The sequence below is a fragment of the Agelaius tricolor genome, unplaced genomic scaffold (genome assembly GCF_023055355.1).
Source record: "Agelaius tricolor isolate 1412-34295 unplaced genomic scaffold, bAgeTri1.0.p SCAF_118, whole genome shotgun sequence".
Lineage (NCBI taxonomy): Eukaryota > Metazoa > Chordata > Aves > Passeriformes > Icteridae > Agelaius > Agelaius tricolor.
This window is the reverse complement of record NW_027269378.1, coordinates 153,093-175,364: the sequence shown is the minus strand read 5'-3', so window position 1 is coordinate 175,364 and position 22,272 is coordinate 153,093. Positions and strand designations below refer to the sequence as shown.

The window sequence follows — 22,272 nt, the reverse complement described above, 5'->3', positions numbered from 1 at the left end:
TGGGCGGGGCCAGGTGCTGTTTAATGAGCGGCGCCAGGTAACACAGGGGACGTGGCCCAATGGGGCGTGGCCCAATGGGGCGTGGCCAGACCTGGCAGGGCGTAGCCTGGGTGTGTCCTGCGTGGGCGTGGCCCGGGTGGGCGTGGCCTCACCATTTCCCGCGCTTGCTCCAGTCCTTGGGGGTGAAGTGCAGGCACTTGGCGTCGATGCGCAGCAAACGCTTGAGCATGGCGCGCTCGTGGCCCTCCACGATGTCCTCGGACAGCGTCAGGATGTACTGACCCTGCACAGGTGGGACAGGTGAGACAGGTGTGTCAGGGTGTACTGACCCTGTACAGGTGTGTCAGGGTGTACTGACCCTGTGGGACAGGTGTGTTAGGGTGTACTGACCCTGCACAGGTGGGACAGGTGTGCACAGGTGTGTCAGGATGTACTGACCCTGTGGGACAGGTGTGTACAGGTGTGTCAGGGTGTACTGACCCTGTGGGACAGGTGTGCACAGGTGTGTCAGGGTGTAATGACCCTGTGGGACAGGTGTGTCAGGGTGTACTGACCCTGCACAGGTGGGACAGGTGGGACAGGGTGTACTGACCCTGTGGGACAGGTGTGCACAGGTGTGCACAGGTGTGTGAGGATGTACTGACCCTGCACAGGTGGGACAGGTGTGTCAGGGTGTACTGACCCTGTGGGACAGGTGTGCACAGGTGTGCACAGGTGTGTCAGGGTGTACTGACCCTGCACAGGTGGGACAGGTGTGCACAGGTGTGTGAGGATGTACTGACCCTGTACAGGTGTGCACAGGTGTGTCAGCCAGATGTCCAAAGGGGGACACAGGGAGGTATTTCATGGCTCCCCAGGTGTGTGGGATCCCCCCAGGCCCCCCCAGGTGTGTTGGGGTCCCACCTTGTAGTAGTTGATGAGGTTCAGGTACTGCAGGGTGGAGATCACGTCCTCCTTCTTGATGCTCGTGATCTCGCTGATCTCACTGGGGGAGGGGCAAATCAGGGGGGGCTCCACCCCCTGACCCCCCCCCCCAAAACTCCCCAAAACCCCCCAGACCCACCTGACACCCCCAAATCCCACCCAGGTTGGGAAAACGAAGGGGTGGAGCTTCAAATGGGGGGGCGTGGTTAAACTTTGGGGGCGTGGCCTGGAGGAGGTGCTCTGCAATGCTCAGCATTGATTGACAGGTGGGGCGGAGTCTCAGGTGTGGCTTTTGGCAGGGTGGGTGTGGCCTGGAGACGCTGTCATTCCCCTTGTGGTGGGCGGGGCTTTGGGGAGGATCCTTGTGGCACAAAGGGGGCGTGTCTTCTGTAAGTGGGTGTGGCCTGAATGAGCTGCCCATATTAGGTATTGCAATGGAGGGCAGGGCTTAGGGAAGAGGTGGAGCCTCAGAGAAAGGGGTGTGGCCTGGGTGAGCTGCCCATATTAGGTATTGCTATGGAGGGCAGGGCTTAGGGAAGGGGTGGAGCCTCAGGGTAAGGGGCGTGGCTAAATAAAGCCTCAGAAAAAGGGGTGTGGCTTTATGAAGGGGCGTGTCATGAGTGACCTGTCAGTACTGTGAATTCTGCTGTGTGGGCGGAGCTTTGGGAAGGGGTGGAGCCTCAGGGTGCGGGTCTATAAGGGGAATGTGGTCGCGCGGAGGGGGCGTGTCCGCCGGAAGGGGGCGTGTCCGCGGGAAGGGGGCGTGTCTCACTTGATGGTGATCTGGGGCCGCTCGCCAGCCTCGGCCTTGAGCCCCATGAGGATCTCCAGGATGGTCTGGGACCAATAACTGCGGTACGAGAGCAGCCCCAGGTCCGAGAGCGGCTTCTCGGGGGTGCCCGTCTTGCCCTCCACCTTGGACAGCTCGTAACCTGCGCCAGGTGAGACACGTGAGGGGCTGGGAGGGACGGGGGACACCGAGGGGACAGGACTGGGATAGGTGGGACAAGAGAGGGACAGGTGGGGCACAGGGGACAGGTGAAACAGAGGGGACAGGTACAGGGGGACAGGGGACAGGTGAAACAGAGGGGACAGGTACAGGGGGACAGGGGACAGGTGAGGGACAGGTGAGACAGGTGAGGGGCTGGGGAGGGACGGGGGACACCGAGGGGACAGCCAGGGACAGGACTGGGATAGGTGGGACAAGAGAGGGACAGGTGGGGACAGGGGACAGGTGAAACAGAGGGGACAGGTGAGGACAGGGCTGGGATAGGGCTGGGACAGGGGAGGGACAGGTGGGAGAGGTGGGACAGAGGGGACAGGTAGGGACAGGGCTGGGACAGGTGATTTTGGGGGGGAGAGGGGGTAATTTGGGGTAGGATTTGGGATTTCCCAAGGGTTTGGGGTGAGTTTGGGGTGGGATTTGAGATTTCCCAGGTTTTGAGGTGGGTTTAGGGATTTCCCAGGGTTTGGGGTGGGACTTGAGGTTTGGGGTGGGATTTGGGGTGGGATTTGAGATTTCCCAGGGTTTGGGGTGGGATTTGGGCTGGGGTTTGGGGTTCCCCAGGGTTTGGGCTGGGGTTTGGGGTTCCCCAGGGTTTGGGGTGGGATTTGGGCTGGGATTTGGGGTTCCTCAGGGCCTGGGGTGGGATTTGGGGTTCCCCAGGGTTTGGGGTGGGATTTGGGGTGGGGTTTGGGGTTCCCCAGGGTTTGGGGGCACTGACTGAACTCGATGAGCAGCTTGCCGTAGCCGCGGCGCTGGTACGGGGGCAGGGTCAGGATGCAGGCCACGTTGTAATCCTCGGTCGACTCCTTCTCCTGCAGGAAACCCCAGCATGGGACCCCAAAAACTTCTGGGACCACCCCAAAAGTCTCTGGGACTGCACTTGAAAATCCCCCAGGGTCGGATCCCAAAATCCCCTGGGACCACCCCAAAATCCCTCCTGGGAGCTCCCCAAATCCCTCAGCAATTCCCAAATCCCCTATGTCCCCCCGTTCCCCGCTCTTCCATCCCTCAGTGCTCCCATCCACTCCCTCAAACACCCGAATTTCCCCCCAAATTCTCCCCAAACCCCTTCCAGACCCCCCAAATCCACCTCAAATCCACCTCAAATCCCCTCCAAATTCTCTCAAATCCCCTCCAGACCCCCCAATTCCCCCTCCAATCCCCCCCAGACACCACAAATCCCCCCAAATCCCCCCTAGACCCCCCAATTCCCCCTCCAATCCCCCCCAGACACCACAAATCCCCCCTAAATCCCCTCCAGACACCACAAATCCCCCCTAGACCCCCACAAATTCCCCTCCAGGCCCCCCAAACCCCCCCGAAATCCCCTCCAGACTCCTCAAATCCCCTCAAATCCCCTCAAAATCCCCCCAAATCCCCCCTAGACCCCCCAATTCCCCCTCAAATCCCCTCCAGACACCCCAAATCCCCCCAGGCCCCCCACCTTGGAGAAGTAGCCCACGATGTGGAAGCCTTTGCAGTCGTACTCAGTCATGACGTAGAAGAGGAAGGGGTCGGTGTCGTAGTAAAGGGTCTTGTGGTCCAGGAAACACTTGGCCAGGAGGCAGAGGTTCTGGGAATAGCTCTGGGGAGGGGTCCCGGGGGGCTCAGCGGGGGTGGGATTGGGGGGAGCCCCCCGGGACCCTCCCCAGAGCCCCCCAAGCCCCCCTGACCTTGTTCTTGCGGCCGTCGATCTCGAAGAAGGAGATGGTGCCCTTGCGGTAAATCTCATTGCCAGGGGGGTGCCGCAGGTCACACTTGGTCTGGGGGGGGGTTTGGGGGGGTTTTGGGGAGGTTTTGGGGGGGTTTTGGGGGGGTTTGGGGTGGGGGATGGAAGGGGAAGATCAGGGGTGAAAATGGGGAGGGAAGAAGGGGAGGAAAAGGGAAATCGGAGAGAAGAAATGGGGGGAGTTTAGGGGGAGGGAATTGGGGGTAAGAGGGTGTCTAAATTTCAACCTAAAACTCCCCCAAATCCCCTTGAAACCCCCCCAGAATCTCCTCAAATCCCTCTGGGGATGCCCCAAATCAGGGATTCTTGGGTCTGGCTTTGTCCTGCCTCTCAAAACTCCCCCAATCTCCCTAAAACTCCCCTAAAACTCCCCCAAATCCCCCTAGAACTACCCCAAACTGCCCTGAACTCCCCCAAATCCTCCTGAACTCTCCCAAACTCCCCCCAAAGCCCCCTAAAACTCCCCAAATCCTGCTAAAACTCCCCCAAACCTCCCTGAAACTCCCCCAAATGCCCCTAAACCCTCCTAAACTCCCCCCAAATCTCCCTAAAACCCCCCCAAATGCCCCTAAACCCACCTAAACTCCCCCAAACCTCCCTGAAAGTCCCCCAAATCCCCCTAAACCCACCCAAACTCCCCGAATTCCCCCTAAACCCACCTAAACTCCCCCAAATGCCCCTAAACCCACCCAAACTCCCCCCAAATCTCCCTAAAACCCCCCCAAATCCCCCTAAACCCACCCAAACTCCCCGAATTCCCCCTAAACCCACCCAAACTCCCCCCAAATCCCCCTAAACCCTCCTAAACTCCCCCCCAAATCCCCTTAAAGCCCCCCCAAATCCCCCTAAACCCACCCAAACTCCCCCGAAATCCCCCTAAACCCACCTAAACCCCCCCAAATCCCCCTAAACCCACCCAAACCCCCCCCAAATCCCCCTAAACCCACCCAAACTCCCCCCAAATCCCCCTAAACCCACCCAAACCCCCCCCAAATCCCCTCAAAGCCCCCCCAAATCCCTTTAAACCCACCTAAACTCCCCCTCAAAGCCCCCCCAAATCCCCCTAAACCCACCCAAACCCCCCCCAAACCTCCCTGCCCCCCCCAATGCCCCCTGTGCCCCCTTTACCAGGTGCCTCTGCAGGCAGCGCAGGCTGTGGCCGTACTTGAGGCAGAACTCGCACAGGTAGAGCACCGGGAGCCCCGTCAGCTCCTGCGGGTACGGAGAGAAGTACCAGGGCTTGAGGCGGTGCCGGCCCAGCTCGATGCACTCGATGTTCTTCATCCTGGTGACGATGTCGTCGTGGCTGCGGTCGGACACCAGGCTGCCCGTCATCCTGGGGGCTGAGGGGGCTCCATCCGAGGAGTCCTGGGAGTCCTGGGGACAGAGATGGGGACAGAGGGTCAGAAATGGGGACAGAGGGTCAGGATTGGGGACACCAGGCTGCCCGTCATCCTGGGGGCTGAGGGGGCTCCATCCGAGGAGTCCTGGGAATCCTGGGGTCAGAAATGGGGACAGAGGGTCAGAAATGGGGACAGAGGGGACAGGGATGGGGTCAGAAATGGGGACAGGAATGGGGACACCAGGCTGCCCGTCATCCTGGGGGCTGAGGGGGCTCCATCCGAGGAGTCCTGGGAATCCTGGGGTCAGAAATGGGGACAGAGGGTCAGAAATGGGGACAGAGGGTCAGGATTGGGGACAGGATTGGGGACACCAGGCTGCCCGTCATCCTGGGGGCTGAGGGGGCTCCATCCGAGGAGTCCTGGGAGTCCTGGGGACAGAAATGGGGACAGAGATGGGGTCAGAAATGGGGACAGAGGGTCAGGATTGGGGACACCAGGCTGCCCGTCATCCTGGGGGCTGAGGGGGCTCCATCCGAGGAGTCCTGGGAATCCTGGGGTCAGAAATGGGGACAGAGGGTCAGGATTGGGGACAGGGATGGGGTCAGGATTGGGGACACCAGGCTGCCCGTCATCCTGGGGGCTGAGGGGGCTCCATCCGAGGAGTCCTGGGGGGCACAGGGGGCAGGGAGGGGGTCAGGATTGGGGACAGGGTTGGGGACACGGCTGGGGACAGTCCTGGGGGGGCACTGGGGGCAGGGTGGGGCAGCCCCTCCCTCTGCTGTCCCCAAGTGTCCCAGGTGTGTCCCAGGTGTCCCAAGGATGTCACACAAGTGTCCCCAGGTGTGTCCCCAGGTGTGTCCCCAGGTGTGTCCCAGGTGTGTCTCAGGTGTGTCCCAGGTGTGTCCTCGTGTGTCCCCAGGTGTGTCCCAGGTGTCCCCAGGTGTCCCCAGGTGTGTCCCAGGTGTCCCCGGTGTATCCCAGGTGTCCCCAGGTGTCCCCAGGTGTGTCCCCGGTGTATCCCAGGTGTGTCCCAGGTGTCCCCAGGTGTGTCCCCGGTGTATCCCAGGTGTGTCCCAGGTGTGTCCCCAGGTGTCCCAGGTGTCCCCAGGTGTCCCCACCTCATCTGTCCCCAGACACGCCGATTTCCTCTTCCGGCCCGGCTGTGCCGCCACCGCCCGGCGAGCGGAGCCGTTCTGGGGGGAGAGAGGGGGGGGTCAGCACCTGGAACCCCCCCAAAGCACCCCCAAAATACCCAAACCACCCCCAAAACCACCCCCAAAATACCCCAAAATCACCCCCAAAACCACCCCCAAAATCACCCCTAAAATCAGCCCCAAAATCACCCCAAACCGCCCCCAAATACCCCAAAACATCCCAAAACACTCTAAAACAATCAAAATTTACCTCAAATTTACCCCAAAATTGCCCCAAATCACCCCAAAATAACTCCAGATCACCCCAAATATCCGAAATCACCCAAAAATAACCCTAAAACTGCCCCAAATCACCCTGAAATCACCCTGGAGCTTCCTGAAACCCCCCCAAATCCCCCCAAAACCACCACAGAACAAGTTACTGGTGTTACTGGTGTGTTACTGGTTGGTTACTGGTGTGTTACTGGTTGGTTACTGGTGTTACTGGTCCATACTGGTGTTACTGGTCCATACTGGAGCCGGGCTCACCTGGGGGAACACGGACGCCTGCGAGGTCTCGGTGGGGGCGGGGACGGGCGTGGCCGGGGACACAACCTCGACCTTGCGCTTCTGGGACCAGTGCAGACCAGTTCAGACCAGTGCAGACCAGTTCAGCTCATCCCAGTCCATCCCAGTCCCTCCCAATCCATCCCAGTCCCTCCCAGTGTTCCCAGTCCATCCCAATCCCTCCCAGTCCATCCCAGTCTGTCCCAGTTCCCTCCCAGTCCATCCCAGTCCATCCCAGTCCATCCCAATCCATCCCAATCCATCCCAGTCCATCCCAGTCCATCCCAATCCATCCCAGTCCATCCCAGTCCCTCCCAATCCTTCCCAGTCCTTCCCAGTTTATCCCAGTCCCTCCCAGTCCATCCCAGTCCCTCCCAGTCCGTCCCAATCCCTCCCAGTCTGTCCCAGTCCATCCCAGTCCATCCCAGTCCCTCCCAGTGTTCCCAGTACACCTGAGGAAGGGGAGGCTCAGGGGACACCCGGCTGTGGGGACAGGGAGCCCTGGGGACAGGGACCTGCCAGGGGCCATTTCTGGGGCTGCTTTTGGGGCCAGCTGGGGACATTGGGGACATTTGGGGACCCTGGGGCCACTGGGGTCATTGGGGACAATGGGGTCACTGGGGACCCTGGGGACATTGGGGACATTTGAGCCATTGGGAACCCTGGAGCCATTGGGGACCCTGGGGACATTTGAGGACACTGAGGGACCCTGGGGACATCTGGGGACATCTGGGGACATTTGGGGACGTGTGGGGCCCCCGGGGGTTACCGTGGGGCGCTGGGGGGGCTCGGCCTCGCTCTCCTTGGGCAGGTGCAAGCGGAGCGTGATTGGTGGTGGCCCTGCTGGTGGCCCTGCTGGTGGCCCTGCTGGTGGCCCTGGTGGCCCCAGGGGTGGCCCCGGTGGCGGCCCCGGTGGTGGCCCTGGCAAACTCTTCCCGCTGGCCACCGGCAGCGCCAGCTCCAGGCTCTTCCTCTGCGCCGGGAGGAAGAGGAGGGTTTAGGGGGACACCCAGGGGACACGCAGGGGACACGGAGGGGACAAAGCCACCACGGCTCGGGGCCCTCCCGCACCCCCCGCGCCCCCTCCCCGGGCTCCTGAAGGGGGTGGGGGTGGCCTCGGGGGGACTGGGGTGTCCCCAAGGGGGCAGGAGTGTCCCCAGGGTCCCTTAAAGGGGTTGGGGATGTCCCCAAGGGGTCAGAGATGTCCCCAAGGGGTCAGGGATGTCCCCAGCGTCCCCTTAAAGGGGTCAGGGATGTCCCTGTGGGGTCAGGGATGTCCCCAAGGGGTCGGGGATGTCACCAGAGTCCCCTTAAAGGGGTCAGGGATGTCCCCAAGGGCTCAGAGATGTCCCCAGAGTCCCCTTAAAGGGGTCAGGGATGTCCCCAAGGAGTCAGGGATGTCCCTAAGGTCCCCTTAGAGGGGTCAGGGATGTCTCCAAGAGGTCAGAGATGTCCCCAGGGTCCTCTTAGAGGGGTCAGGGATGTCCCCAAGGAGTCAGGGATGTCCCTAAGGTCCCCTTAGAGGGGTCAGGGATGTTCCCAGGGTCCCTTGAAAGGGTTGGAAATGTCCCCAGGGTCCCCTTAGAGGGGTCGGGGATGTCCCCAAGGGACCAGGGATGTCTCCAAGAAGTTGAGAATGTCCCCAGGGTCCCTTGAAAGGTTCAGAAATGTCCCCAAGGTCCCCTACAGGGGCTGGGGATGTCCCCAAGGGGTCAGAGATGTCCCCAAGGGTCCGAGGTGGCCCCCGGGTGGGTCCTGGGGATGTCACCACCCCCCAAGGGGTGTCCCCAGGGGATGTCCCTGCCATGGGGGGAGTGTCCCCACCTCGAGGGGGTTTGGGGACTCCAGGTCTGTCCCCAACAGCTCCGAGTGTCCCCTGTCCCTGTGTCCCCCCCGTGTGTCCCCTCAGTGCTGGCCCTGCTCAAGGCTGTGCTTGCGCTGTCACCTGCACCTGTCCCAGCTGCTCTCCTGTCCCGACGATGTCCCCTGTCCCCATCCTGCTGTCCCCACGTCACCTCTGTCCTCGTGTGTCCCCCGTGTCCCCGGTGTCCTTCGCTGTGTCTCCCTGTCCCCCCATGTCCCCACGTCCTTCCATGTCCCCTCTATATCCTTGTGGCCCCCCTGTCCCCCCATGTCCCCCTGTCCCTCTTCCCCTCCATGTCCCCCCATGTCCCCCCCATGTCCCCCTGTGTCCCCCTCACCGTGTCCCTGTCGGGGGCGCCAGGCCGTGACCCCCCATGTCCCCCCCATGTCCCCATGTCCCCCCATGTCCCCATGTCCCCCCCATGTCCCCATGTCCCCCTCACCGTGTCCCTGTCGGGGGAGCCAGGCCGTGACCCCCCGTGTCCCCATGTCCCCCCCATGTCCCCATGTCCCCCCATGTCCCCCCTGTGTCCCCCTCACCGTGTCCCTGTCGGGGGAGCCGGGCCGTGACCCGGGCAGGCCGTTCTTGGTGGGGGTTTTGGCCTCCTTGCGGGGCACCTGCACCCGCTTCAGGTCCAGCCGGTCATGGGTCACCCACTCGTCCAGGCGCTTGTTGACTGGGGACAGGGGACACACACACGGTGACAATGCCACCCCAATGCCACCCATGACCCCCCAATGACCCTTGTGACCACCCTCTGTCCCCCCCATGTCCCCATTTACCCCACATGTCCCCATGTCCCCCGTGTCCCCCCATGTCCCCATGTCCTGGTCTCCCCCAAGTCCCCTGTGTCCCCCCATGTCCCCGTGTCCTCATATGTCCCCATGTCCCTGTGCCCCCCCTGTCCCTGCTGTCCCCCCCATGTCCCCCCTGTCCCCAGGGTCACTCACAGTCGATGTAGTGCACGTAGAACAGTTTCCTCCCGCTGATGTCCTTCACGCTCAGGATCTCGGCCAGTGCTGCAACGAGGGGGGGTCACCACTGACCCCCTTCTGGGGATCCCCCCCAGGGACCCCCCAAAACCCACACAGAGATACCCGAAACCCACCAAGGACCCCCCAAAACCCACTCAGGGACCCCCAAACCACCCCACAGACCCCCCTAAAGCCCCCACAGGGACTCCCAAATTCCACCCTGGGACCTCCCCCCACCCTGGACTGTCCCCAAACCCCCCCCCCATTACCCCCTCATGTCCCCAAACCCCCTTGGGACCCCCGACACCCCCGGGGCCCAGGCCCCGCCCCTTCCTCAGACCACGCCCCCAACGCGCACCGCCCCTTAGCACAAACCACGCCCCCTCACTCCCCCGCCCCTTCCCTTCCCCAGGCCCCGCCCCTCCCTCCCGCTTCCCGCCCTTTCCCTCAGCCCCCGCCCCCTCCGCAGCCCCGCCCCCATGCCCTGATTGGCCGCCCCCCGCGCTAAGCCCCGCCCCGACTCACGCCACTCATCCTCGTTGTCCTGGTTACGGCGCAGCACGGGCAGGCGGCAGCCCTCGGACACCTCCCCCTGCGGGGGCGGGGCCTCGTCAGGGCCGGGAGGGCCCCAAAACCCCCTCGGGGGATTCGGGGGGTCCCCGAACCCTTCGGGAGGCTCCCGGAACCCCTCGGGAGGGTCCCCGAACCCCCTGCGCGCTGCCCCCCCCCGCCCGCTCCCCACCTCCGCCATTCTCCTCCCGGCCTCCGCTTCCGGCCGGCCCGACGCGCTTCCGGGATGCGGCCACGCCCCTTTCCCGTTTTAGCCCCGCCCCCGCCCCGACTCCGCCTCCGGTTGGCGGGAGCGCCCGTGAGTGGGCGGGGCTTTCCCGGCAGCTGCGTCACGTGGGGGCGCGCGGCGCTTCCGCGAGCGGCGGCGCAAGAGGGGGACCCCCCCCCCCGCCCTTCCCCCACCCCCGGGATCCCCCGGACACCCCCGGGACCCCCCGGACCCTCCGGACCCCCAACATGGAGGACGGTGAGTGTCGAACCCCCCCGGGGGGGTTTTGGGGCCGTTCCGCCCCCGGTGCCGTCCGGGGGTCGCGGGGTGAGGGGGGGTGAGGGCACTTTAAGGGGGGGGGGGGGGACTTAAAGAGGAGGGCACGGCTCCTTGGGGGGTGGGGCGGTTTGGGGGAGACCCCTCCCCTAAAGTGACCCCCTGGTGGAGTGGCCCCGTTTTATTGCGACACCCCTGTGAAAAGACCCCCACCCGTTAATGGGACCCCTCCCCTTTAAAGTGACCCTTCCTTAAAGTGACCCCTCCCCTTAATGTGACCCCTCCCCTAAAAGTGACCCCTTCCCTAAATGCAACCCTGCCCCTTTAAGTGACCCCTCCCCTTTAAAGCGACCCCCCCTTTAAGTGACCCCTTTTATTACGACATCCCCGTGAAAAGACCCCCACCCGTTAATGAGACCCCTCCCTTAATGTGACCCCCCTAAAGTGACCCCCTTTAATTGTGACACCCCCCTGTTAATGTGACCCCTTCCCTTAATGTGACCCCTCCCCTTAATGTGACCCCCCCTCATTAATGTGACCCCCCCCAGCAATGCTCCCCCCGAAGCCCCTCCCCCCGAAGCCCCCTCCCCATTAACGCCCCCATTGCCCCCCCAGTGACCCCCCCGGACCTGCTGCCCTTCCTGCTGCAGGACTGGGGCGCTCCGGGTGAGTGGGGACACCCCGGGATGGGCGATCGGGGGGGGTCCCCGAGGGTCCGGGACCCCCCCGGGGGGGTTTGGGGGGAGGGGCTGACGGGACCCCCCCCCCTCCGTGTGCCCCCCCAGAGCCGGGGGGGGCGGCGCCGTTCGTGGAGATCCTGGAGCAGCCCAAGCAGCGCGGGATGAGGTTCAGGTACAAATGCGAGGGGAGATCGGCCGGGAGCATCCCCGGGGAGCACAGCACCGAGAGCACCAAGACACACCCCACCATCAGGGTGAGTGCAGCCCCCCTATGGACCAGTACAGACCAGTATAGACCAGTAACCACCGGGACCCTGCCTGAGCCACCCCTGAGCCGCCAGGACCCTCCCTGAGCCCCCCCAGTGCCCCCATCCCCAGGGAGCACAGCCCCGAGAGCACCAAGACACACCCCACCATCAGGCTGAGTGCATCCCAGTATAGACCAGTATAGACCAGTATAGACTAGTACCCTCCTGGGACCCTCCCTGAGCCCCCCAGTGCCCCCAGTACCCCCCAAGCCCCTCCCCACCACCTGCACGAGTGTCCCAGTGCACCCCAGTATAAACCAGTACACACCAGAAACAGCCTGGGACCCCCTCCAGTCCACCCAGTAGGGGGGGAGGGTTCAGCAGCCGCCTCCCCCAGACCCATCCCAGCATCCCGGTGAGCCTCCCAGTATAAACCAGTACAAACCAATACAAACCAGTCCAAACCAGTTTTTGCCCCCACAGGTGAACAACTACCGAGGCCCGGGGCGGGTCCGGGTGTCGCTGGTGACCAAGGACCCCCCCCACCGCCCCCACCCCCACGAGCTGGTGGGCAAAGACTGCAGGGACGGCTTCTACGAGGCCGAGCTGTGCCCCGAGCGCAGCATCCACAGGTGGGACCCCCCCCAAATCCGGGACACCCCCCCCCAGATCGGGGACACCCCCCCAAAAACCTTGGGGACACCCCCATGGGGCAGGTGGGCTCGCCCAAAATTGGGGACACCCCCAAAACCTCAGGGACACTGCCCCCAAATTGGGGACACCCTCCCAAAACCTTGGGGACACCCCCATGGGGCAGGTGGGATCACCCAGAATTGGGGAACCCCCCCAAAAGAGCAGGTGGTATCTCCCAGAATATTGGAGAACCCCCTCCAGGGCAGGTGGGATCACCCAAAATTGCGGGGGGATCCATCCCAAATATGAGGAATCCCCCTATCAGGCAGGTGGTATCTCCCAAAATGTTGGGGAAACCCCCCCATAGGGCAGATGGGATCATCCGGAATGGGGAAATCCCTCCCCCAAAATTGGGGAACCCCCAAAAAAGACAGGGAACCCCCCCCCCCCAAAGAGCAGGATCACCCATTGTATTGGAGAACCCCCCTCGAGGGCAGGTGGTATCTCCCAGTATATTGGGGAACCCCTGGGAGCTCAGGTGGAACCACCCAAAAAAAGGGGGGGAACTCCTAAAATCCAGGACCCTCCCGGGACTCTTGGGAGCCCCCAAAATTTGGGGTCTCCCCCCTGGAGCGTCTGGGGGGACCCCAAAATCCAAACTGAGCCCTGACCCCGCCCCCAATTCCCCAATTTTGGGGTCAGTTTCCAGAATTTGGGGATTCAGTGCGTGAAGAAGCGAGAGCTGGAGGCGGCTGTGGCCGAGCGGATCCGCACCAACAACAACCCTTTCAACGGTACTGGGAGCACTGGGAGGGACTGGGAGGGACTGGGAGGGACTGGGAGGGACTGGGAGGGGACTGGTGTGTACTGGGATATACTGGTCCATACTGGGCTCAACCTGGGGGTGCCACTGGTTTATACTGGTTTGTACTGGGCAGTTCTGGCGGAGCAGTGCGGGGGCAAGTATGACCTGGGGGTGTCACTGGTTTATACTGGGTTATACTGGTTTATGGTGGTTTATACGGGTTTACAGTGGTATATACCGGTCTGTACTGGTCTGTACTGGTTCATTCTGGTCTGTGCTGGTTTCCAGTGCCAGCAGAGCAGCGCGGGGGCGAGTACGACCTGGGGGTGTCACTGGTTTATACTGGTCTATGGTGGCTTATGGTGGTTTATACAAGTTTATAGCGGTATATACCGGTCTGTACTGGTCTGTACTGGTCTGTACTGGTCCATACTGGTCTGTGCTGGTTTCCAGTGCCGGCGGAGCAGCGCGGGGGGCGAGTACGACCTGGCCGCCGTCCGGCTCTGCTTCCAGGTGTGGGTGAGGGGCCCGGGGGGGCTGCGGCCCCTCCCCCCTGTCCTGTCCCAGCCCATCTACGACAACCGTGAGTGACCGGGGGGGACATTGGGGACACCTGGGGACATTGGGGACACACCTGGGGACATTGGGGACACACCTGGGGACACCTGGGACACTTGTGGGACACCTGTGGGACCCCCCCGGTGTCCCCAGTGACCCCGGTGACCCCGCGGTGACCCCGTTGTCCCCCCCGGTGTCCCCAGGTGCCCCCAGCACGGCCGAGCTGCGCATTTGCCGCGTCAACCGCAACTCCGGGAGCTGCCGGGGCGGGGACGAGATCTTCCTGCTGTGTGACAAGGTGCAGAAAGGTGAGGGACAGCCCGAAAACACCCTGAAAATACCCCAAAAACACCCCGAAAACAACACCCCAAAAACACCCTGAAAACACCCCCAAAACACCCCAGAAACACCCCCAAAACACCCTGAAAACACCCCAAAAATACTCCAAAAACGGGACACCCCAAAACCTGGGACATCCTGAACTGGGGACCCCCCGAAAATGGGACACCCTGGACTGGCATCCCCAAAACCTGGGGATATCTGTGTCTGTGTCCCCATGCGTGTCCCTGTACCCTGTCGCTGTCCCCATGTCCTATCCCCATGCCCTATCCCTGTCCTTGTGCCCTCTCCATGTCCCCAGTGTCCCCATCGTGTCCCCTGGTGTCCTGCAGTGTCCCTCGGTGTCCCCAGTGTCCCCACGGTGTCCCCCTGTCCCCACAGAGGACATCGAGGTTCCTTTCTGGGCCGAGGGCAGGGAGGCCAAGGGCTCGTTTGTGCAGGCCTGTCCCTGTCCCCATGCCCTGTCAGTGTCCCCATGCCCTGTCCCTGTCCCCTGGTGTCCCCTGCTGTCCCCACGGTGTCCCCATCGTGTCCCTGTCCCCACAGAGGACATCGAGGTCCGTTTCTGGGCCAAGGGCTGGGAGGCCAAGGGCTTGTTTGTGCAGGCCTGTCCCTGTCCCCATGCCCTGTCAGTGTCCCCATGTCCTGTCAGTGTCCCCATGCCCTGTCCCTGTGCCCTGGTGTCCCCTGCTGTCCCCACGGTGTCCCCACGGTGTCCCTGTCCCCACAGAGGACATCGAGGTCCGTTTCTGGGCCGAGGGCAGGGAGGCCAAGGGCTCGTTTGTGCAGGCCTGTCCCTGTCCCTGTCCCCGTCCCTGTTCCCATGCCCTGTCCCTGTCCCCGTCCCTGTCAGTGTCCCCATGCCCTGTCCCCGTCCCCTGGTGCCCCCATGGTGTCCCTGTCCCCACAGAGGACATCGAGGTCCGTTTCTGGTCCGAGGGCTGGGAGGCCAAGGGCTCGTTCGAGCAGGCCTGTCCCTGTCCCTGTCCCTGTGTCTGTGCCCCGTCCCCTGGTGTCCCCTGCTGTCCCCACGGTGTCCCCACAGTGTCCCTGTCCCCACAGAGGACATCGAGGTCCGTTTCTGGGCCGAGGGCTGGGAGGCCAAGGGCTCGTTCGCGCAGGCCGACGTTCACCGCCAGGTCGCCATCGTGTTCCGCACGCCGCCCTTCCGGGACCCCGCGCTGCGCGCCCCGGTCACCGTGCGCATGGAGCTGCAGCGGCCCTCGGACCGCCAGCGCAGCGCCCCCGTGGACTTCAGATACCTGCCCCACCAGGGTGGGCCTGGGCAGGGGGCTGCGGGGGGCTGTGGGGCAGTTATGGGGGGGTTACAGGCAGTTATGGGGGGCTAGGAGCTGTTATGGGGTCCCTTTGGGACATTCTGGATCCATGGAGCTGCAGTGCCCCCGTGGATTTTTGCTACCTGCCCCACCAGGGTGGGCTTGGGGAGGGGTCTGCAGGGGGCTATGGGGCAGTTATGGGGTCCTTAGTGTGGGTTTGGGGGGCTCCAGGGTTCTTTTGGGGCATCCTCAAGTGACTCTGGGGCGTTCCCGGGTCCCTGGATCCCATTGATCCCTATTCCCATTGCAGCTCCCATTGATTCCCTATTCCTGCCCCACCAGGGTGGGCTTGGGGAGGGGGCTATGGGGGGCTATGGGGCAGTTATGGGGTTCTTAGTGTGGGTTTGGGGGCCTCCAGGGTCCTTTTGGGGCATTCTCAGGTGACTCTGGGACATTCCCGGGCCCCTTTGGGGCGTTCCCGGCTCCCTGGATCCCATTGATTCCTATTCCCATTGATTTCCCATTCCTGCCCCACCAGGGTGGGCCTGGGGAGGGGTCTGGGGGGCTCGCAGGGGGTCTCAGGCAGGTGCCAGGCCTCACTGGGATCTCACTGGTGTCACTGGTGTCACTGGTGCAGGGGACCTGCAGTGCATCGAGGAGAAGCGCAAGCGGACGCGGGAAACGTTCCGCTCCTTCATCCAGCGCAGCCCCCTGCCCGGTGGGAATTCGGGGGGATTTGGGGGATTATTGGGGTCCCTGGGGGGCTTCGGGGGGATTTGCAGGGATTATTGGGGTCCCTGGCAGGTCTGGAGGGGAAATTGGGGGTCCCTGCGGGAGATTTGGGGGATCCCAGGAGGGTTTGGGGTCCCTGGGGGGGCTCCAGAGGGGATTTGGGGTCCCTGGGTGGTCTCTGAGGAGGTTTTTGGGGGTCCCAGGGGGGATTTGGGGTCTCTGGGGGGTCTCTGAGGAGGTTTGGGGGTCCCAGGGGGGATTTGGGGTCCCTGGGGGGGTCCCTGACCCCCATTTCCCCCCCAGCTCCAGCCTCCAGTGAGTCACGGCCCCCCCGGCGCCTGGCGGTGCCCTCGAGAGCCCCCCAGGCCCCCCAGAACCCCCCCAGTGCGGGTGAGCGGGGAACTGGGAGGGACTGGGATCAAACTGGGAGGGACTGGGAGGGACTGGGAGGGACTGGAACAAATTGGGACAAACTGGGAGGGACTGGGACAAATTGGGACAAACTGGGAGGGACTGGGAGGGACTGGGGGGGGAAAATGGGTGGTGGGAGGAAAGGAGGGAATTGGGGAGGGGGAGATTGGGGGTAAATGGGGCTGGGGGCGATTTTGGGGGGACAGTGGGGGAAATTGGGGGGCGTTGAGCCCCTCCCTCACCCTCCCCTCCCCCCCCAGCTCCCTCCTTCTCTTTCGGGGGTCCCGGGGGGCTCCTGGGGGCGCCGCCCCCCCCTGAGGCCGAGCCTTTGTCGGAGGCGCTGCTGCAGCTGCAATTTGAGGAGGGGTCCCCCCAAATCCCCCAAATCCCCCAAATCGGGGGTGGGGGGGGGTCCAGCAGCGTGACCCCCCCCCAGTTGGATTTTGGGGCCCTTTTGGGGGACTCCCCCTTCCCCCCCCTGGACCCCCTGAACCCCTCGGAGCTCCAGCGCCTGCTGGGACCCCCCGAGCTCCCCCCGAACTTCGGGGACCCCTCCCCAGATTTTGTGGGGGGGGTTTCAGAGCTGCCCCCGCCTCCCGCCCAGGATTTTGGGGGGGGTCCCCCCATGCTGATGTCGTACCCCGAGGCCATCGCCCGCCTGGTGCAGAGCCAGGCCCCCCCCGCCCCGGGGGCACCCCCCGAAATGGGGCTGGGGGCGGAGCTGGGGGGCGGCGGGGAGGACTCGCTGCCCTCCCTGGGCGAGCTCGACTTCAGCGCCTTCCTCAGCCAGTTCCCCTCCTCCTGACTGGGACAGACTGGGACGGACTGGGAGGGGGCATGGGGGGCTACTGGGAGCCACTGGGAGGGTCCGAGGTTTTACTGGGAGGTGTTGAGGGGTCACTGGGAGCCACTGGGATGGATCTGGGGGAGTTCAGGGGGTACTGGGAGGCACTGGGAGGGTCCGAGGCTTTACTGGGAGTTACTGGGAGGTGTCTTAGGGTTTGTTGGGGCTTACTGGGAGGCTTTCGGGGGTTACTGGGACTTGTGGTGAGTTACTGGGAGGCGTCTGAGGGCTACTGGAGTTTACTGGGAGTTACTGGGAGGGTTTTAGGGATTACTGGGAGTCACTGGGAGGCCTTCAGGGGTTACTGGGAGTTACTGGGAGGCCTTTAGGGGTTACTGGGAGTCATTGGGTGGCTTTCAGGGGTTACTGGGAGGCTACTGAGGAGCATTGAGGGCTACTGGGGCTTACTGGGAGTCACTGGGAGCTCTCTGCGGTTACTGGGACACAACTGGGAATCACAACTGGGAATTCTGTGCGGTTACTGGGAGCGACTGGGAGGACACCGAGTGCCTGCTGGGGGTTACTGGGAGCTACTGGGAGACTCCTGGGGGGGGGTCCCTGGGTGCCTTTTTTGGGGGGATCCCCGCTTCGCCCCGCCCCCCGGGGCACAGCAGCCAATGGGAGCGTGGCCGCCCCTCCCCCCAGCCTTAGCCCCGCCCCATGGAAGTGCCTTTGGGGGGGAGGGGAAAGCCCCGCCCCTCCCCCCACCCCAATAAACGGTCCAAGGCCCGCCTGCGTTTGATTGACAGCTGAGGGGCGTGGCTTGTACACACAGGGGCGTGGTTATCTTAGAGGGAGGCGTGGCTCTTATTAGGGGCGTGATTTATTTACGGGGGCGTGTCCATCTTGGCGCTGCCTCAGCCGGGGCGGGGCTTTGGCGGGAAGGGGCGTGGCCTCGTCCCGGAAGGGGCGGGGCGCGCCGGGGAGGCCGCGGCGGAGCCGAGCGGGGGCCGGGGCCGGGCCGGGAGCGGCCGGAGCGGGGCCGGGAGCGGCGGGAGCGGGGCCGGGCGGGACCGTCCGGGATCCCCCGGGATCCCCCGGGGCCAGCGAGGCGGCCATGCCGAGCAAGAAGAAGAAATACAACGCGCGCTTCCCGCCGGTACCGGCTGAGGGGGACGGGGCCGCCATGGAAACGGGGGGGGGCGGGCGGCGGGAAAGGGGGGTTACCATGGCAACGGGCGGGGCGGGGAAACGGGGCTTACCGTGGCAAAGGGGGGGGGGGGTCACGTCACCATGGCAACGAGGGTGGGGTCATGAGGGTCACCATGGGAACCGCGGTGAGGGCGGGGCTGAGGCTGAGGGGTGGGCGGGGTTTGGGCGGGCGGGGCCGCACGTGAGGGGGCAGGTGGGGGCGTGGCCTGGGGTGGGCGGGGCTCTGCAGGTGAGCGCTCCGGTGAGGGAGGGAGGCTCAGGTGAGGGAGGGGGGACTCAGGTGAGGGAGGGGGGCTCAGATGAGGGAGGGGCTCTCCAGGTGAGGGAGGGGCTCTCCAGGTGAGGGTGGGATGCTCCAGGTGAGGGTGGGATGCTCCAGGTGAGCGCTCCGGTGAGCGTGGGGCTCTGTGCAGGCGCGGATCAAGAAGATCATGCAGACGGACGAGGAGATCGGGAAGGTGGCGGCCGCCGTGCCCGTCATCATCTGTATCCTCTGCACACCTGGGCACACCTGGGCACACCTGGGCACACCTGGGACCTCGCCCTGCTCACCTGTGTCCCTGGGGCTGTCACCTGCGTGCCTGGGGCTGTCTCTGTGTCCCTGGGGGTGTCCCGTGCGCACCTGTCCATTTGTCCCACGCACCTGTGGGTATCCCTGGGGTGTTACCTGCGTACCTGTCCGTCCGTCTGTCCCCGCACACCTGTGGGTATCCCTGGGGTGTCACCTGTGTACCTGTCCGTCCGTCCGTCCGTCCTTAGCTCTGCGCTCCCAGCGCGGGCCCTGGAGCTGTTCCTGGAGTCGCTGCTGCGCAAGGCGTGTCACGTGACCCAGTCCCGCAACGCCAAGACCATGACGACGTCACACCTGTGAGTGCCTCACCTGTCCCCAGGTGTCCCCAGCTGTCCCTCACCTGCCTTCACCTGTGAGTGTGTCACTTGTCCCCAGGTGTCCTCACCTGTCTCCCACCTCTCCGTCACCTGTCCCCACCCGTTCTCAGGTGTCCTCGCCTGTCCCTCACCTGTCCCCACCTGTTTGGCACACCTGGGCCACCTCAGGGAGTTGGGGGGAAGTGTCCCTGACACACCTGAGGCACTTTTGGGGTGGGTGTGGCCCATCCCAGGTGTGTTGGGTGTGGCCGGGTGGGTGTGGCCCATCCCAGGTGCATTGGGCGGGGCCGGGCAGGTGCGGGCGGGGCCGGGCAGGTGTGGGCGTGGTCTGAGGCCCCGCCCACAGGAAGCAGTGCATCGAGCTGGAGCAGCAGTTCGACTTCCTCAAGGACCTGGTGGCCGCCGTGCCCGACATGCAGGGGGACGGCGACGACGCCCACGGCGACGGGGACAGGGGCCCCCGCAGGTGAGCACACCTGGGACACACCTGGGGACAGCCCTGGGATACTGTGGGGACATCCCTGAGAAACCTGGGGACACACTTGGGTACCTGGGGGAACACCTGGGAACACCCCTGGGAAATCTGGGGGACACCTGGGACACACCTGGATACCTTGGGGGACACCTGGGGAGATCCCTGGACACCTGAATGACCCCTTGGGACACCTGAGGGACACCTGGGGATACTCTTGGGACACCTGGGGAGGGTCCTGGGGTACCTGAGGGACACCTGAGGGACCCCAGGTTCCTCTGGGCCCCACCTGGGAGACCCTCCCCATACCTGAGGTCCCTGAGGGGGGGTTTGGGGCAGTTTTGGGGTCCCTGAGGGGGGGGTTGGGGCAGTTTTGGGGTCCCTGAGGGGAGTTTGGGGCAGTTTTGGGGTCCCTGAGGGGGAATTTGGGGTCAAGGGGGTCTCTAATGAGGGGGGGTCTCTAATGAGGGGGGGTCTCTAATGAGGGGGGGTCTCTTTCAGGGGGCGCCGCCCGGGCAGCGGCCGCAAGAACGGGGGTCCCGGGGCCAAGGGGACCCCAAAACAATCGGGGACAGACTCGGAGCAGGAGGTGAGGGGGGTTTGGGGGGGGTTTGGGGGGTCCTGGGGGGGTTTTGGGGATCCCCTGGGCATGGGGGGCATGGGAGGATTTTGGGGGGGTCCCCTCATTGTCCCCCTGCCCCCCCCAGGAGGACTCTGAGGACAGCGACAGCGACGGCGACGAGGAGACCCCGCAGCCCCCCCCGGCCCCGCCCCCGCTCACCTTCAACAGGTGCGGCCTGGGGGCTCCTGGGGGGGGGGGTTGGGGTTTCTTGGGGGTTTTGGGGTTTTTTTGGGGGAGTTTGGGGTTTTTTTTGGCGTTTTTTGGGGGGTTTTATGGTTTTTTTTGAGGTTTTTTTTTAGGGGGATTTGGGGTTTTTTGGGGGGGGGGGGTTGGGGGGGTTGGGGTTTTTTTGGGGGGGTGTTTGGGGTTTTTTGGAGGGGGGATTGGGGTTTTTTTGGGGGTTATTTGGGGGGGTTTTTGGGGGGGGGCGTTTGGGGGTTTTTGGTTTTTTTTTTGGGGGGGGTTTTGGCGGGTTTTTTTGGGGGGGGTTGGGGTTTTTTAAGGGTTTTTTCTCCCCCCTCACCGTCCCCCTTTTCCCGCAGCCCCGGGGTCCCCTTCGCCCCCCTGGGCCCCCCCACCCTCCCGGGGGGGCTCCCGGGGGGGCTCCCCCCGGCCCCCGGCCCCCCCCGCGCCCGCGAGGAGGAGGAGGAGGATGAAGATTACGATTCCTAGCGCCCCCCACCCCCCAGTTTTTACCCTTTTCTCCAGGATTTTCCCCCATTCCGGGGTTGGGCCCCCCCCTCCCAGTTGGGCCTTACTGGGAGCTGGGCCTGGCCCCAGTTTGGGGGGGCTGGGGGGTACTGGGAGCACTGGGACCCCCCCGGACACACCTGGGACCCCTTTTTGGGGGTGGTGGGGGGCACAGGGGGGGTCGGGGGCTGATTTTGGGGCTCTTTGGGGGCGTTTGCTGAGTCGGGGTTTTTGTATCGGCTCAATAAAGTTCCTGTTTCCATATGGACCCCTCCCAAAAAAAAACCAAAACCTGGGACCCCCCCACCCGAAAAAACTCCTGGGACCCCCCCAAAAAAAACCCCTGGGGCCCCCCCCCAAAAAATCCTGGGACCCCAAAACCTCTGAATTTTGTCCTAAAAAGTCCTGGGATACTCCTCCAAAAAAAACCCTGGGACCCCCCCCCCCAGAAACTGAGACCCCTCCCAAAATCCTGGGATCCCAAATCTCTGAATCCCCTCCCCAAATTCCTGGGACCCCCCAAAAAAAACCCCTGAGACGCCCAAACCCTGGGACACCCCAAAAAAACTCTGTGACCCCAAAAATTCTCGGACTCTCCCCAAAAAAACTCTGAGACCCCAAAAGCTCTGAAACCCCCAAATCTCTGAGTTTTCCCTTAAAAAATTCTGGGATCCCAAACCTCTGAATCCCCTCCCCAAATTCCCGGGACCCCCCCCCGAATTCCCGGGACCCCTCCCCAGTTCCCATTTCCTTCCGCGGCCACCAGGGGGCGGCAGAGCCCCCACGGGACCCTATGGGGGCTTTTTGGGGGGGTTCCGAGAGGATTTTGGGGTTTTTTGGGGACTTATGGGGGTTTGGGGGGTTCTAGAGATTTATAGGGGGGTCTTGGGGGTCTGTCGAGGATTTTGGGGGATTTATAGGGGGTCTATAGGGATCTATAGGGGACCTGCGGGTACCTGGGGGGCGATGGGGGCATTTAGGGCAATTACAGGGTCTGCAATGGGGGAGCTTTTGGGGTCTCTGGGGGGTTTTAGGGACCTGCAGGGGCACCGAGAACTTATAGGATCTATAGGGGCCTGCGGGGGGGTGTGTAGGACCCTAAAAGGGGGGGTTAGAGGGGTCTGGGGGGTCAGTGAGCTCCTATAGAGGCTGCCAGGGGCCTATGAGAGCTTTAAGGGGATTGTGGGGGGTCCTTTGGGGCTTGGGGGGCTCTGTAGGGGCTTGGGGGGATTTAGGGGGTTTGGGGGGTTTATAGGGGTTATGGGGGGTCTGTAGGGGTTATGGGGGGTCTACAGGGGCTCATGGAGGCCGTGACAGCTCTGTGGGG

General features: G+C 63.7%; 3 protein-coding genes and 2 long non-coding RNA genes across 11 annotated transcripts; 4 read left to right on the top strand and 1 right to left on the bottom strand.

The window, feature by feature from the left end:
- On the bottom strand, window positions 1-10,404 carry KAT5 (lysine acetyltransferase 5). 4 transcript variants are annotated; one of them, XM_071419796.1, is made up of 14 exons: window positions 10,283-10,404; window positions 10,066-10,132; window positions 9,517-9,585; window positions 9,106-9,242; window positions 7,472-7,675; window positions 6,685-6,765; window positions 6,121-6,195; window positions 4,788-5,036; window positions 3,604-3,693; window positions 3,375-3,515; window positions 2,649-2,742; window positions 1,697-1,856; window positions 904-985; window positions 1-283 (listed from the first exon to the last, which is right to left on the bottom strand). In XM_071419796.1, exons 1-14 carry the CDS (start codon window positions 10,289-10,291, stop codon window positions 149-151), a joined length of 1,593 nt encoding a protein of 530 aa, XP_071275897.1. In that variant the 5' UTR covers window positions 10,292-10,404; the 3' UTR covers window positions 1-148. The 4 variants fall into 4 exon arrangements, with proteins under 4 accessions (XP_071275897.1, XP_071275899.1, XP_071275896.1 ...); XM_071419795.1 differs by lacking the exon at window positions 1-283 and adding an exon at window positions 493-783; XM_071419798.1 differs by lacking the exon at window positions 7,472-7,675 and having other exon boundaries at window positions 10,283-10,403.
- Window positions 489-3,380, top strand: LOC139586439 (uncharacterized). Its single transcript, XR_011677789.1, has 3 exons — window positions 489-502; window positions 663-1,865; window positions 2,749-3,380. It is a non-coding gene; the product is annotated as an uncharacterized lncRNA (long non-coding RNA).
- Window positions 5,701-7,478, top strand: LOC139586440 (uncharacterized). Its single transcript, XR_011677790.1, has 3 exons — window positions 5,701-5,877; window positions 5,922-6,829; window positions 6,910-7,478. It is a non-coding gene; the product is annotated as an uncharacterized lncRNA (long non-coding RNA).
- On the top strand, window positions 10,345-17,850 carry RELA (RELA proto-oncogene, NF-kB subunit). Of its 4 annotated transcripts, XR_011677788.1 has the most exons (13): window positions 10,345-10,576; window positions 11,210-11,260; window positions 11,380-11,528; window positions 12,006-12,154; window positions 12,858-12,949; window positions 13,249-13,280; window positions 13,447-13,543; window positions 13,722-13,826; window positions 14,920-15,132; window positions 15,772-15,852; window positions 16,170-16,256; window positions 16,538-17,150; window positions 17,244-17,850. XR_011677788.1 is itself a non-coding variant. In XM_071419792.1 (12 exons), exons 1-12 carry the CDS (start codon window positions 10,567-10,569, stop codon window positions 17,080-17,082), a joined length of 1,611 nt encoding a protein of 536 aa, XP_071275893.1. In that variant the 5' UTR covers window positions 10,345-10,566; the 3' UTR covers window positions 17,083-17,850. The 4 variants fall into 4 exon arrangements, 3 of the variants coding, with proteins under 3 accessions (XP_071275893.1, XP_071275894.1, XP_071275895.1); XM_071419792.1 differs by having other exon boundaries at window positions 16,538-17,850; XM_071419793.1 differs by lacking the exon at window positions 11,210-11,260 and having other exon boundaries at window positions 16,538-17,850.
- A 162-nt stretch (window positions 17,851-18,012) lies between these two features.
- On the top strand, window positions 18,013-21,209 carry DRAP1 (DR1 associated protein 1). Its single transcript, XM_071419799.1, has 7 exons — window positions 18,013-18,220; window positions 18,687-18,759; window positions 19,047-19,140; window positions 19,508-19,627; window positions 20,135-20,222; window positions 20,341-20,423; window positions 20,798-21,209. Exons 1-7 carry the CDS (start codon window positions 18,179-18,181, stop codon window positions 20,925-20,927), a joined length of 630 nt encoding a protein of 209 aa, XP_071275900.1. The 5' UTR covers window positions 18,013-18,178; the 3' UTR covers window positions 20,928-21,209.
- Window positions 21,210-22,272: the final 1,063 nt, after the last annotated feature.

What these genes read in the sequence shown, in the direction of transcription:
- KAT5 (XM_071419795.1), bottom strand. An exon ending in GCTCCCCCGACAGGGACACG is followed by an intron (nt 7,676 to 9,105) that starts GTGAGGGGGACA and finishes CTCCCGGCGCAG; the next exon opens with AGGAAGAGCCTGGAGCTGGC. An exon ending in GCTGCCTGCAGAGGCACCTG is followed by an intron (nt 3,694 to 4,787) that starts GTAAAGGGGGCA and finishes ACCCCCCCCCAG; the next exon opens with ACCAAGTGTGACCTGCGGCA.
- RELA (XM_071419792.1), top strand. An exon ending in CCCGAGCGCAGCATCCACAG is followed by an intron (nt 12,155 to 12,857) that starts GTGGGACCCCCC and finishes TTTTGGGGTCAG; the next exon opens with TTTCCAGAATTTGGGGATTC. An exon ending in AGCGCGGGGGCGAGTACGAC is followed by an intron (nt 13,281 to 13,446) that starts CTGGGGGTGTCA and finishes GGCGAGTACGAC; the next exon opens with CTGGCCGCCGTCCGGCTCTG.
- DRAP1 (XM_071419799.1), top strand. Translation starts at nt 18,179, where the DNA reads ATGCCGAGCAAGAAGAAGAAATACAACGCGCGCTTCCCGCCG. An exon ending in GGGGACAGGGGCCCCCGCAG is followed by an intron (nt 19,628 to 20,134) that starts GTGAGCACACCT and finishes GGTCTCTTTCAG; the next exon opens with GGGGCGCCGCCCGGGCAGCG. An exon ending in GGACAGACTCGGAGCAGGAG is followed by an intron (nt 20,223 to 20,340) that starts GTGAGGGGGGTT and finishes TGCCCCCCCCAG; the next exon opens with GAGGACTCTGAGGACAGCGA.